This window comes from Ostrea edulis, chromosome 2 (assembly GCF_947568905.1).
Source record: "Ostrea edulis chromosome 2, xbOstEdul1.1, whole genome shotgun sequence".
Lineage (NCBI taxonomy): Eukaryota > Metazoa > Mollusca > Bivalvia > Ostreida > Ostreidae > Ostrea > Ostrea edulis.
This window is the reverse complement of record NC_079165.1, coordinates 44,639,499-44,654,076: the sequence shown is the minus strand read 5'-3', so window position 1 is coordinate 44,654,076 and position 14,578 is coordinate 44,639,499. Positions and strand designations below refer to the sequence as shown.

Below are 14,578 nucleotides of genomic sequence, written 5' to 3'. Positions count from 1 at the left end.
TTAATATAAACTCAAATGATTGAAGATATCTTGATTATTTGAAGATATCACCAATTCAATTATTGTGCGCAATAATCAAATTGATGCACACATCAAATCAATTACTGGTCTCAATTGATGAGAGCAATCATTGATTTGATGTGCGCATTCTGGTAAATCTGTACTCAGCCTTAAAGGGGCATGGACACGATTTGCTGGCAAAGAGGACTCACTGAAGAGTATGAGGTATCAAGTTTGATGTACATATGAAATATGTGATAGCATAACAAAATAGTTGTACCTTAACATATTCATCGTAAGTGGCCCTGGATTGGTAAACCTCAGGAAGAGCAAAAATACGAATCAGCTCCTTTTCGTTTGTGCCTAATTGGTCCTCAGTTGCTTCAAACAGGGCCTTAGCGTCAATCTTTGCTTTAGGCATATTCACCAATTTCTCCATATTGATCTTAAACTGACCAGTTGGTTTGTCCTCAAAAAGGACAGGTTCTACCGCATCATTTAGTGTTTCTGAATCCAACTCTCTTCTTCCACCCTATAATGTTAAACAAATAATGTTTTAGAAACATATATATGCCACCCATGTGACAATATTGAAATGGGTCTCTTAAATTCATATCTATAATGGTAGTGATGAATTGGGGATTCCCGAATATCAAGCATAATATCCATCAATTAAAGCAAAGGATTCACAAGATATTGAACAGACATATGTCTGGCATAGTCTAACCCCAGATCTTGTGACCGCAAATTCAATAGGGTTCATGTAAAACTTATACCGTACCAATTTTGATGCACCAGATGCGCATTTCGACAAATAATGTCTCTTCAGTGATGCTCAACCGAAATGTTTGAAATCCGAAATAACTATGAAGTAAATAGATCTAAATATAGCCAAAAACAGTTACTCCTTTGGAGTACAATATTTTCTTATGTCTGAAGTAGTTTGACCTTTTAACCTTGTGACCTCAGAATCAATAGGGGCCATTTACACTCGAGGGGATAACAGTGCATTAAGTTTGATATGGTTTTCAAGATATTGAGCAGACAATTAATTCTTATGTCTGAAGCAGTTTGACATAATCTAAACTCAAAATCAACTAGTGCCAATTGTAATGGTTTAAAACTTTACGGACATTACAAATGTTTCCCAAATGCCCCCCCCCCACCCCCCCCCCCCCCCCCACCCCTTCAAAAATTGTGCCATTTGTTTTAGTAAGTTCTATTGAATCCTTCAATAGATACTTACATTATATACAGTAAAACGTTCACCTCATTTCCTTCATTTAATGGAGAGCTGTGCAAGTTAAAACATTATGCAATCAAAATCAATACAATGTGCATGCACTTCCTGGTCAATAATTTTCACCATGCTAAATCCATCAAGCGTCTCAGTAAATATAAACTGTATTATTTTCAAAGCAATTAATTGAAAAACACTGAATTAAGTTTTAACTATTATCCAATCAAAATTAAACACAAAAGCATGTGCGATAGCAGTGATATTACATATGTAATTACACCACTAAGTGAAGCGTTTCAATATACAGGTGACTCTCGATAACTCAAAGTCCAAGAGACCTTGATAAAACTTTGTGAGATCTAGAGCCCAAGAGATAGAATGTGTAGACTTAAATTTTCTCTGCTATAAAGGGCCGCTCACTGTGCTCGGGCCACAGTTTTTAAATTTATTGGTTTACAGATTTTAAAAATAAAATTTAGGGTCAGTCAAGAGAAAAAAAATTAAAGTAAAATAAACATTTTTAATATCTATCGTTGTTTTATTTTCAATATATCATTAACATTATTTCGTGAGTACAAATAAACAAAACACGTATTTTAAAAATATTAGATAAAAAATGGGTCAAAGACTCAATTGGCCGGGTTGCAATATTTAGAGTAAATAATTTGGGTAGGGATTTATTTTGTGGTAGTTATCTGGAGGACTGTTATGATTTGTTATGGCCTTAGTGTTGAAGGAGGCAGAATTGTAAAGTAAATTATCAAAACGAGTTTTGACGAGTGGAAAAAATGTTAGTTCCGTATCGGTAACATGAGCGGACACGATTGTTTCCGGATACAGGTACGGATATTTGTCTTGTAAAAATGCCGATATATATATATAAAAAAAACACATCACATATTGCCGCAGGACTTTTATTGATTAATAAAAAAACATGATACAGTGCTCCAAGTCGCATCTGCTATCAGGTCGCAAAATGGCGACCTAAAAATATTTCTGGTCACCATTTTCAAATTTCTAGTCGCCATGTTCAAAATTTCTACTCGCCATAGTAAAAGCTTTTGTAAATATAAGACTTACAAGGTTTTTTTTAAAATATGAATATCTTGCAAGTAAAAAATCAACACCATGTATACATTTTGTTTGTTTATATTTTGAAACTGAATAGAAATGTACTGTGAAACATGCTGGATGCTAATAAGTCAAGTATTTACTCTGGCAAAAGTTGTATTGCATTGGGCCATCCTGTATATTTTACAGTATGCTTCTGGAGAAGAAACCCAGCGGTCCATGGAATTACCGGAAACACCAGGTAATTCCTGAAAACACCATTAAAAGTACCGAAAACACCAATGTATTATCAAAAAACACCTCTAGGATGATAGTTCATGCCTGTAAATACATGTACATATTGTATCCAAATTGTCATTCACATTGAAGGAGAATTGAATGAGCTATGGCTAATTTTATATCTTGTATTTCAGACTGCATTTATTGGCGCCATTGGCGTCCGTGTTAGCCAACCAGAATGTCGTTCCCGGCGGTTAATTCAAATTTGACATGACTATGATTTATGTATTTTAACAAGCACAAATCCAAAATAAAAGTTATATATATTAACCCAATATCACTGGAGAGAGAGAGAGAGAGAGAGAGAGAGAGAGAGAGAGAGAGAGAGAGAGACGCAGTTAAATTTCGAATGCAAGCACTTTCACTTATACATGTGCCTTAGGGCCGATTTGCATTTAGTCGACCAAAATAAAAAAATAATTCACAAAATTGTTTGCTAAAGTGTTTAATTTTGATTATAAAGAATATCCTAAATCCGTATTACTACTACGATTTACATTTTAAAAAGTGATATTCGGCATGATCACTGGGGGGCAAAGTGCAGTCTGATTAAAATCAGACCCTATATACTCATTATGGGGTCTGATTTTAACTCAGACTGGGTCAAAGTGATATCGGTAACTGCAGTTACGGACATCCAAAAAATGGATGACGCTAACTTAGCTTAAAGTCATTATCGTTGATTTTGTGATCATAAATTATTCTCTCGTGCTTTATGTTTTCATTGATATATGTCATTGGATATAGAAATAAAATACACAGCAGCTTTTTTATGCATTGATCCCTAATTGAAGAAATCCACTGTACAAAAATAAGGGGTCATGAGTAAAGTGTAAAATATGATGTCCGTAACTGATAAGAAAACCTATATTTATACACAGGTCATTGTTATAGTCATAGATCATAGTCCCGCTAACCCGACAAACATTTTTTTTATTTTAAAAAAGTTATTGAATGACGAAGGATGACCAAACTGCAGATTAAACTTTATAGAGCCCCGTGCTAACATAAATTATATTTTTTAATGTATCAGAAGGGGCATGTTGCCGGTTAATTTGTGTAAAATTCTTGACAAGCAATAAGATAACAAAAAAAAAATGGTGCTTGAATTGTCCGATTATGAAAACCTTAAATTGTGTACATGTGTGGGTGGAGGGGGGGGGGGGGGGGATTTTCATCCACTCAAACTGTCTCAGTTTCCCCTTCCGACTTCAATTTCTTAAATCGTGCAATGGGTAAGTCGCTACAAGGATAACTTTCAAGCTTTCATATTACACACTCTCCGATTCTATGTGCCTGTAATCAATATTTAAGGATGTAAAACCTCGGTGTCAAATGCAACTAGTTCATGAAAAAAAGACCAATATTAATATAAAGAAAAATGACTTAAACGATTTTGCATTTGAGTTGCTTCTATTTATATACGCTATCGATTATTAAAAGTTTTAATTTCTATATGAAATCATTTTTAATTTAGATGTATTGAATAATGAAAGCAACATCAAGAGAGAGAGAGAGAGAACATCGGTAATTATTGATTATAATATACATGTATGTATGCAGATACAGGAAGTTTAAAAAGTTCAGTATAAATCTTGAAAGTACAATTTCTTTGTGATTAATTATACATTCCCTTTCATTCTAATAATTCTTTTTATTTCCCAATTTGTTTTCTTTACATGTTAAATTTTACGGCTGGTACGGGTTAGGACTAATGAAGAAGTGCGCCCCCCCCCACCCCCTTCTTTCTAAAACGATGTTACGTGCTTGCAGCTAAGCTGTCTATCTCCCTCTCAGTCAAAAATAAAATAAATACAAGCTATACTACAACTTCATTGGGTTTACATATAGCAGACGAGTGGTGGGAATAACTCGACACAGGTGTTCGTATACAGGATGTCGAGAATTTGGGCCGGCGTTTCATAAAAAGGTGTGAACGTCTGCAGGGGTGTCCGATAAGTAATGAATTTGGATACAGTTTGCTTTTGATTTATATTCCACATTATGTAGGTATTTGCAGACGAATTGTGGAATCTTATCATGTTTGTGAAATAAAGTGAGAAATTGAATACTGACTTTTATTAAAAGACACTGAAATACAGAATTGAAGTTGCTATAAATTAATGATCTTATATGTGATGAAAATTATCCATAAATTATATATAACCAACATATAACCAATTAAAAAACACCTCCCAGAGCTTCAATTTGAATTAACCGCCGGGAACAACATTCTGATTGGCTAACATGGACGCCAATGATAGTTGGTAAAATGGGTAGTAAAAACCGGGCCGGGTCAGATCACCTTCGTAATCCAAATTTTTTAGTTTTCTTTGTTATTTTATTTTCGTTTGGTGTGAAACTTCTTAATCACAATGTGGATGATACATTGGATCTTCGCTACAAAAATTACGGCATAATTTTGCTTCACTGTGAAAATATCAACGTTTGTTTATTTCAGGTTGGTAAAATGGGTAGCGAGGAAAAATACACATTTTTCTGCGATTACGATTAAACTATGTGACACAACAATGAAACTACACATGATTTACATAAATATTATGATAATTTATCACCAAAATGCTGTAGCAATTGTTATGCGAGTCTTATATATTTAATATTCACGATTTATTAAAACTCGGGCCAAAAGGAAACCGGATACGGTAACCCGGGCCAGATATTAAAATTCCGAATAAAATGAGGATGTTAGCTATCACGTGCACAATCTCATGAAACGTGACATTGCACGGTTCTTACCACTTGGAGGTATCCTCATAAGAACCATCTTTTTAATTTAAATTTTAACCTAACTATCATTAAGTTACTTACGACGGCGTATTCGTGCCAATTTAACCTAGCAGAAAATATAAAAATAATCGTTTCTACGATTTATTAAATGGTAGAAACTATGTAAAAAGTCGTTTCTACGATTTTTAGGTCTCGGATGACATTACAATTGCTTGTCGTCTGTCATCGTGCGTTAACAATTGAACATTTTTAACTTCTTGATAAGTATGATCATTCCAATTCCTTTCAAATTTGGTATGAAGCATTTTTGGGACAAAGGGGACATAAATTTCAGGACTCCCACATCCCTTGAGCCTTAAAGGCAGGGTAAAAACTGCCACAAAATTGAAGGGCTACCAAAATTGCAATTTTCATGATCCTTAAATTTAACAAGCATATGCAGACTTACTTGAGTGCCATTTTGAAAATAAAATTGATGTACATATACTGTGTTGTTAATTATTTCATTTAAAAATTAGATATATAATACCATCATTTTATATTATGAATATGCACACTTCATATCTTGACGTTTTAAGATGTTTTTAAATTATATATCTTTTATTAATAAAGAAATGAATACTAGCACTATAAATACAATATTTTAAGCCATTATTATACAGATCATAATTAGTATGGTTAAAATGTGTTTAATTTTTAATAAATTACCATTTTTAATTTTAATCAGGCAGGATATACATAGTAATTAATTGCTCTCCATATAATCCTCTTTAAACCCTATCTTCAGTTTAAATATTCATAAAGTAGACATAATTTGTCAGTCGGTGATATTTTTTTAGGACCATTATTATTGGTTAATTAATCAAAGTATTATCAATTAAATCGGAATAAATAACGCCGGCCCGGGTCGACCGCATCCAGTTTCCTTTTGGCCCGGGTTTGGAAAAATTGCCGATAATTAAGATAAAAGGCATTTAAATGTATGTACAACCTTGAAACTTTGCAGAAAGTAAGTATATATATTGAAGTTATGCACTAGGTTTTTTGAAGTCTGACCTTTGTCGAATATGGGTGCTACAGCAAAAAGTTTTTACTAAAAATAGAGTTCAACTTGAAAAAGGTAAGTGAGATTATTTTTTGTGGTTAAATTTAGTTGCACTACCTCTGAGGAAGAATTCAATTATATATGAATGTCAAATTTTCTGGGTATGAGTTGTAAATTTGCAATATAAATAGAGAAATTCTGTTTCTTTATCATATAATCATATACAATTCAAGCACCTGAAGTTATTGTTCATTTTAGTTATTATTACTTAATATTACATATATCAGTCAGTGCTCCAAGTTGCGAGTAAAACGGTCGCATTTGTGACCAGAAAATCAATTTTGCGACTAGAGATTACAATTAAGTCGCATTTTCGCGAGTGAAGATAATTTGGGCAACCAGTAAAATTTTAGAATCGGGATCGGAAGTCTGAATAAATATTTTTAGTCTCGGTCAAAACAATCAAGATGGCGGGAAAACGAGGTTTAGAGCACTTTGGATTTATCAATAGTAAAAAACAGAAGCCTCAGCCTTGTACATGTAACAAAGAAATTCAAGAATCACACGGGTAAAGTTCTGCATCAAAAGATGACGTAGCAATGTCTAAAGAGAAATGCAAAAGTAAAGGAAGAACCCCAGTCCTAGCTGCAATAATGTAGCCCTCTCTGATTTTTTTTAATTTTAAGCACTATTACAATTGTATGTAGTAATTCCATTTTTAATTTCAGAATGTTTATACCCCTATGAAATAATTTTTAACCCCATTTTCCCCACATAGACATGCCCATGGAATTATCTACCACCTTTTTGAAAGAAATGTTTCTTGTTTTTCATTTTTATTTGATACTCAAATTCTTTCCACCACTACACAAGGTATACTAATTTACGAGAAATATGCATACCTTTCTGAGTTTTATCTGGTCATATTTTTTACAGGCGTTCATTATAATATCAAAAGCATCTAACAATTTCTCACACTGTTCTCCTGTTAGGATCTTTGACGGCAGTGATGCACGTACATGTATTCAAATACATTTATTATGACATGTACTGCTGTGGTATAAAGTCACTAGTTAGAATAATCTAATTTTGTCTTGGTACAGGCCCTCACTACACTCAAACCGGGTCCGTAGAACATTATCACTTTAACGATAGAACATCCTATCTAGTAAAGTCGCTAACAACCGTACCTTCCTCTTATCTTTAAACACCTAAATAGCACTGCATTTCGTGTTATGTTAGCAGCAAGAATACCACCAATTGTAAGCGAAATATCTATTTCTATCAATTCCTTTTTTTTTCGTGATGAAATGCCATCTGGCATCTGCTTCGTCGAGAGGAATGATATAGGTATCGTTACTGTCATCGTGCGTAGCCATATCTGTTTACATGGTTTTTAAAAATACGGAATAAAGATATTTCGCAAAATGAATAGTGATTACCAAATACAAATCAATAGGTTTGCGTTTCACGATTTTCTATTCGTAAAATTGAAAATGCATTTTGTTTTTATTTTTGATTTGACATGTTGGGTAGAATCGGCGGAATAAAAAAAAAGTAGAAATTTGCATTTTATTTTTTTTCCCCGATTCCCCAGAAATTAGGGTCGGCGGATCAGTAAACCAAGAAATAAAAAAACTGTGGCCTCACTATTGATAATGAACTTTCAAACCTGACAGGCAGATATCAGGAATCTTTTGAAGTCTCCACTTGTGTCACCCTCAATGTCTTCTTCAATTTGACTTTCAGTTGCTGGCTTGTCTGGAGTTGCCACTGAAAACAAAATTTACCCAGGAATAAACATGAATTTAAAAACTCAGACATCAGTGGCAGATTTGAAAGTGAGGACGATGGATACAGGTAATTATTATTTTGAAATATTTATGTTATGAACTATAATTTGAATATGTAATTCCGGAATAATGCGTGGTTCTTATATTAGTATTGACATGCGCATGAATACACAATAATAAAGTAGTTCCTAAAATGGCAGATACCACGTTGTTTGATTTCTGCTGTTGTTGACCGAGTCAACCCTGTTCTGCCGAGCAGACATAACATATTGGCGACGAGGATGGCCAAATCAGTTATCGGACGAATCGAGGTATATGATAGCCATGTGGAAACGTGGGATTCATATAGTGAAAGACTGGAACAGTATTTTCTGTGCAACGAGGTGAAAGTCGAGAAGAAAGTTCCCGCGCTATTGAGTTTGGTGGGAGGCCCAACCTATCAGCTCTTGAGAGGCTTGACTGCGCCTCCAGACGAATCCAGAAAATTATTGACTATCAATACTGAAAAGGGATTGTACAGATACAACAGATTAGTATTTGGTGTGGCCTCAGCGCCAGCCATTTGGCAGCGCACAATCGATACTGTGTTACAAGGGCTGGCCGGGGTAAAATGTATAATGGATGACATGATCATCACAGGAACGAGTGAAGAAGAACACTTACAAAATTTGGAAGCAGTACTGCAGAGACTGGATGACTACAATTTGCGAGTAAACTTAGATAAGTGTGAGTTTTTCAGGGAGCGCGTTTCATATTGTGGACATGAAATCGACAGTGAAGGATTACACAAAACACAGGCAAAAATCGATGCAGTTATCAATGCTCCAAAGCCGACAAATGTATCGGAGTTGCGTTCATTCCTAGGAATTGTGAACTATTATGCCAGATTTCTGCCAAATCTGTCTAGCACATTATATCCGTTACATCAGCTGTTGTCAAAGGAGAAGAAATGGGAGTGGACCCCTAAATGTGATAGAGCCTTCTTGGATATTAAACGAATGATAACATCCGAAGAAGTTCTGACACACTACAATCCCGATCAGCCAGTACGATTAGCTTGTGATGCTTCGCCATACGGCATAGGATGCGTCTTATCACATGTGATGGATGATGGGTCAGAAAGGCCTATTGCGTATGCCTCACGATCACTATCGGCTGCAGAGAAAAACTATTCACAGATTGACCGCGAAGCCTTGGGTATAGTGTGGGGTGTAAAGCGTTTCAATACCTATTTATATGGGAGACATTTTACGTTACTCACCGATCACAAGCCGTTAGTGTCTATTTTTCATCCAGAAAAGGGAATTTCAACAACTTCAGCTGCACGCATGCAAAGATATGCTTTATTTCTATCAGGATATGATTATGAAATCATGTACAAAAATACTAAAATGCATGGAAATGCAGACAGTTTATCGCGACTGCCATTATCCGAATGTGAAACTTCCGAAGACACTAGTGTTGACATAATGTACATGTCGCAAATTGAACAGTTACCAATTACGAGCGCCAAAATAAAACAGGAAACTGGACGCGACACAGTTTTATCGCATGTATACGAGTCTGTCATGAATGGGTGGATCACATACATTAAATCAGAGGACAAGGACCTGTATCCGTACTTCAGCCGCAGAGATGAATTAACTGTGCACAACGGATGTCTTCTATGGGGTATGCGTGTGATAATTCCACTGAAATTGAGAAGCCATGTTCTGAACGATCTGCATGTAGGGCATATTGGGATAGCAAAAATGAAGGCCTTGGCCAGGAGTTTGGTGTGGTGGCCAGGCATCGACCAAGACATTGAAAATATTTCAAAATCATGTGCAGGATGTAGCGAATTTAAACGTTCACCACCATCCGCCCCAGTTCACCCATGGGAGTGGCCCACTAGCCCATGGGATCGTGTTCATATTGACTTTGCCGGGCCATTTTTGAACTCAATGTTTTTTATAGCAGTTGACGCCCATTCAAAGTGGCCGGAAGTGATCCAAATGCGCGAAACGACATCAGATCTTACTATTGATGTGTTGCGATGCATATTCTCTAGAAATGGAGTGCCGAAAGTCTTAGTGAGTGACAATGGGCCCCAATTTACATCTGCTGACTTTCAGAAATTTACCAAAGCCAATGGCATAAAACATGTGACCTCCGCTCCTTACCACCCAAGTTCCAATGGACTAGCTGAGCGGTTTGTCCAATCTTTTAAGTCAGCCATGAAAGCAAGTAAAAAAGACAGCGGATCTTTACAAACCAAATTGGCAAATTTTCTTTTAGCATACAGAAATGCTTCACATGCAACCACGGGAGAGTCTCCTGCAAAACTATTTCTTGGACGTACTTTATCATCTAGACTGGATTTGGTGAAACCGAACACTGAGCGGGATGTCAAGAGTAAGCAATTTGACATGGCTAACAAAAGAGGAAGTCCACTACGTGCGTTCGAACCAGGAAGGGAGGTGATTGTAAGAGACTATCGTAAAAACGCAATATCAAACTGGGTATCCGGAACTATCAGTGAACAAACAGGCCCAGTCTCATATCGTGTAGAAGTGGCACCAGGTCAAACGTGGAGACGACACATTGATCAGATTCAGGAGTTCGCGGCCAACGTCAGTGCATCAGATACACCTATTACAAATGATATCTCTGTAAATCAGCAATCCGGTGCTATTCCCAGGCAGGACTCACAGCTTGATTCGCGAAGTCAAGATATCCATATGTCTAGTCAGGATAGTCAACCACCTAGTCAAGAGGTCAGTACTCCACCTCAGATTCAGCAAACTGATCAGCGTTCGGAACCGAGAAGAAATCCAAGGCGCACAGCTGGTCCGCCAAGTCGTTACAAAGACTTTGTATCGTGCAAGTGATTCCGTTTATGATTGCAGTGTTTCAGGGGCATAATAATCCCCTTGCAATCTATTTGGGGCCAGAAAGGTCTCTTTTTCTTTGTTTTTTTTTAGTATTCGTGTTAGCAATTATGTTGCACCGTGACAAAGTGTATTTTGTTCAGATTATGTGTTCAAGTTAATTGATTGAAAGCTTGTTATTATTACTGAAAGAAGAAAATATAATTTTGTCATTCTAGCGATGAACAGTGAATTATCATTAGAACAATTCAATCCTTAAAATGAATTTTTAGCATATGGACTTTTCCCCATGGACTATCATATTTGGTGGGAAGGAATGTTATGAACTATAATTTGAATATGTAATTCCGGAATAATGCGTGGTTCTTATATTAGTATTGACATGCGCATGAATACACAATAATAAAGTAGTTCCTAAAATGGCAGATACCACGTTGTTTGATTTCTGCTGTTGTTGACCGAGTCAACCCTGTTCTGCCGAGCAGACATAACAATTTACATCGGTTAGATTTGTATCTTTTGGTTGGAAATATTTCACATGCCATTTCAGGAGGTTAATTACAATCACCACTTTGAAAATAAATAAATCAACTTAAGTTGCACCCCACTACCCACTCCATCTCTGTACATGATTTCTCTGATGTAATCATTTATTGCCTGCATATGCTTTGTCTTTACACATCAACAAGAGGCCAATGGGCCACATCACTCACCTGAGTCACCTTGGACCATATCTAAAGATTTTCCATATAAATTTAATATATTTGCATGTAAGACTTTGGTCCCTATTGTGGCCCCAACCTACCTCCGGGGGCCATGATTTTTGCAAACTTGAATCTGCACTATGTCAGGAAGCTTTTATGTAAATGTAAACTTCTTTAGCCCAATGAATCTTGAGAAGAAGATTTTTAATGATTTTGCTCTATATATTTGTATGTAAAACTTTGATCCCCTACTGTGACCCCATCCTACCCCCAGGGGCAATGAGTTTTACAAACATGAATCTGCAGTATGTCAGGAAGCTTTCATGTAAATGCAAACTTCTTAGGCCCTATGGTGCTTGAGAAGATTTTTAAAGATTTTTTTCTATATATTAGTATGTAAAACAAATGTCAGTCAGTCCGCCAGACTTTTAACCAGTCACAGACTGACGGGCATATGTTAATTTCGAGCCCTGTATTGTGGCCCAATCCTACACCCAGGGGTCATGGGCCCTTCATTTGAACAAACTTGAAAGCCCTCCATCCAAAGATGCTTTGTGCTAAGTTTGGTTGAAATTGGTCCAGTGGTTCTAGAGAAGAAGATGAAAATGTGAAAAGTTTACGCCTACGCCGACACCGACGAAAACAGACAACGGACAAATTTTGATCAGAAAAGTTCACTTGGCCGAACTTGACCCTTTGGCTCAGGTGAGCTAAAAATCATGGTTATTTGTTTTGACTTTGGCAGAAGCAATTAAATTAAAAGACTTTGACAGATGCTCAACTAGAGATAGAAGGAAGTTAATTTGAAAAATTTCAGGATCTGCTCCTAAATATGCAATATAAATATTCCCTTCGACAGTACCATCTTTTATATGAATGTAAATTTAATGATGCCTACAACTTTCTAAACAATACATACCTGAACCATAACATTCTCTAATGGATTGAATCTGCTTTGGTGTCCGTGTTCCAAAAATTTCAATAAGGACAGACTCATCTGTTCCAAGGCCCTGCAACATGGTGACCAAACAATTATAAGACTTACAACACCCTGTTAGTACAATCATAAGGAGTTTCAGTGGAGTGATCAGAGGAGTTTCAATGCCAAGGCAGAGCTTCGGCAGACACTGTTGGTTGAAATTCAAAATGCACCTATAGGATTATACTAGTTCTGTGAATGTACATCTATGTGAGCAGGGGGTGTGTGTTCAGTTTTATGTGTATTATTTCAGTTCTAAATGTAAAATCAATATATATTTTGTTTTTTCTGTTCAATTAGACAGTACATGTATTCCTATATGTAGATCACAAGGTAGGTATCAATGAGGTGGGTTCACATGGTGGTCAAAAATTTCGGCCCAATATTTGGAGACACTTTGGCCCAGCTTTTTGAGACACTTCAGCCCAAAGACATTTTGGCCCCTTTTTCATCCCAAACATTGCAGCTCATTTTTTCTTTGCACCTTATTTCATCCCTATTTTATGTTTCAACAACTTTATAGTACATTGACCCTTCCGCCCAATGACATTTTTCCGGCCCTATAACATCGGTAACAAGAATACCGCAGACGGTACAATATATGCCCGTCGGACAGTGAAATTCAACTTGGAAGAGCATATTGTGCACTCTGAATTGATACAACACACATTCTGAATAGATTAAAGTGGGTCTTGGTGCACTGATCCATCCAACATGTGAACTGATTATGTATTTCTCTGAGAGTGAGGGTGAAACAAAATGTCGGAGCAATACCTATCTATGATGATAAAAAGTCCAGCAAACCATTTGATCTACTTTTAGCCTTGAAGTAGGTCATGGTGCACCAATTAAGTTGAAATGTTTGAAATGTGAACTGATTATGTATTTCTCTGAAAGGGAGGTTGTGACTAAATTTCTGAGCAAATACCAATACCTGTGACCATACCAAAAAAAAAAATCTGGAAATCTCTTTGACCTACTTCTACCCCTAAAGTACTGTAGGTCATAGTGCGCTAATCCAGCTGAAATGCTAACTGCAATTGCCTTCCTCTGAGAGGAAGCTTTTGATTGAATATCAGGGCAATATCTGTATCTGTAATGAAAAAAAGCCAGGAAAACTGTTTGACCTATTTTTCCCAAAAAGTAGGTCAAGGATGGACCAATCCAGCTGAAATGCAAACTGAACCTGTATTCCTTTAAGAGGAAGCCTATGACTAAATATCTGGACAATATCTGTATCCATAATGAAAAAAGGCCCGGAAAACTGTTTGACCTATTTTTAATCCAGAAGTAGGTCAATGATGGACTAACCCAGCTAAACTTGTATTCCTCCAAGAGGAAAATTTTGACTAAATTTCAGAGCAATATCAGTATCCATAATGAAAAAAAGCCTGGAAATCTGATTGACCTACTTCTAGTCCTTATGTAGGTCACGGACGGACAGACCAATCCAGCTGAAATGCAAACTGAACTTGTATTCCTCTGAAAGGAAGTTTATGTGTAAATTTCAGGGCAATATCTGTATCTGTAACGAAAAGAAGTCCAGAAAACTGTTTGACATACTTATAGCCCTAAAGTAGGTCAAGGATGGACCAATCCACCTAAAATGCAAACTCACTCTTACAATTCTTGAGGGAGATATTGTGACCAAATTTCAAAGTTGTACATGCATCCGTTATGGAAAAAAGTCCAGAAAACATGACCCGGGACGGATGGACGGACAGCCAGCCGGACGGACGGACGGACGGACAGAGCTCTGCTTCCACTGAAACTCCTCTGATCACTCCACTGAAACCCCTCTGATCACGCCACTAAACCCAACCCCCCCCCCCCCTAATTATGATTGTTC

At 36.5% G+C, this 14,578-nt stretch overlaps 1 protein-coding gene across 3 annotated transcripts in view; it reads right to left on the bottom strand.

The window, feature by feature from the left end:
* Positions 1-14,578, bottom strand: part of LOC125679074 (annexin A5-like) — a 75,221-nt gene that overhangs the window by 15,793 nt on the left and 44,850 nt on the right. For all 3 annotated transcript variants that reach the window (XM_048917996.2, XM_048917997.2, XM_048917998.2), the window contains exons 10-12: positions 12,670-12,760; positions 8,056-8,156; positions 281-532 (exon numbers count right to left, since the gene is read on the bottom strand). In XM_048917996.2, the coding sequence (XP_048773953.1) occupies positions 281-532; positions 8,056-8,156; positions 12,670-12,760 (444 nt within the window). The remainder of the gene's footprint in view (positions 1-280; positions 533-8,055; positions 8,157-12,669; positions 12,761-14,578) is intronic.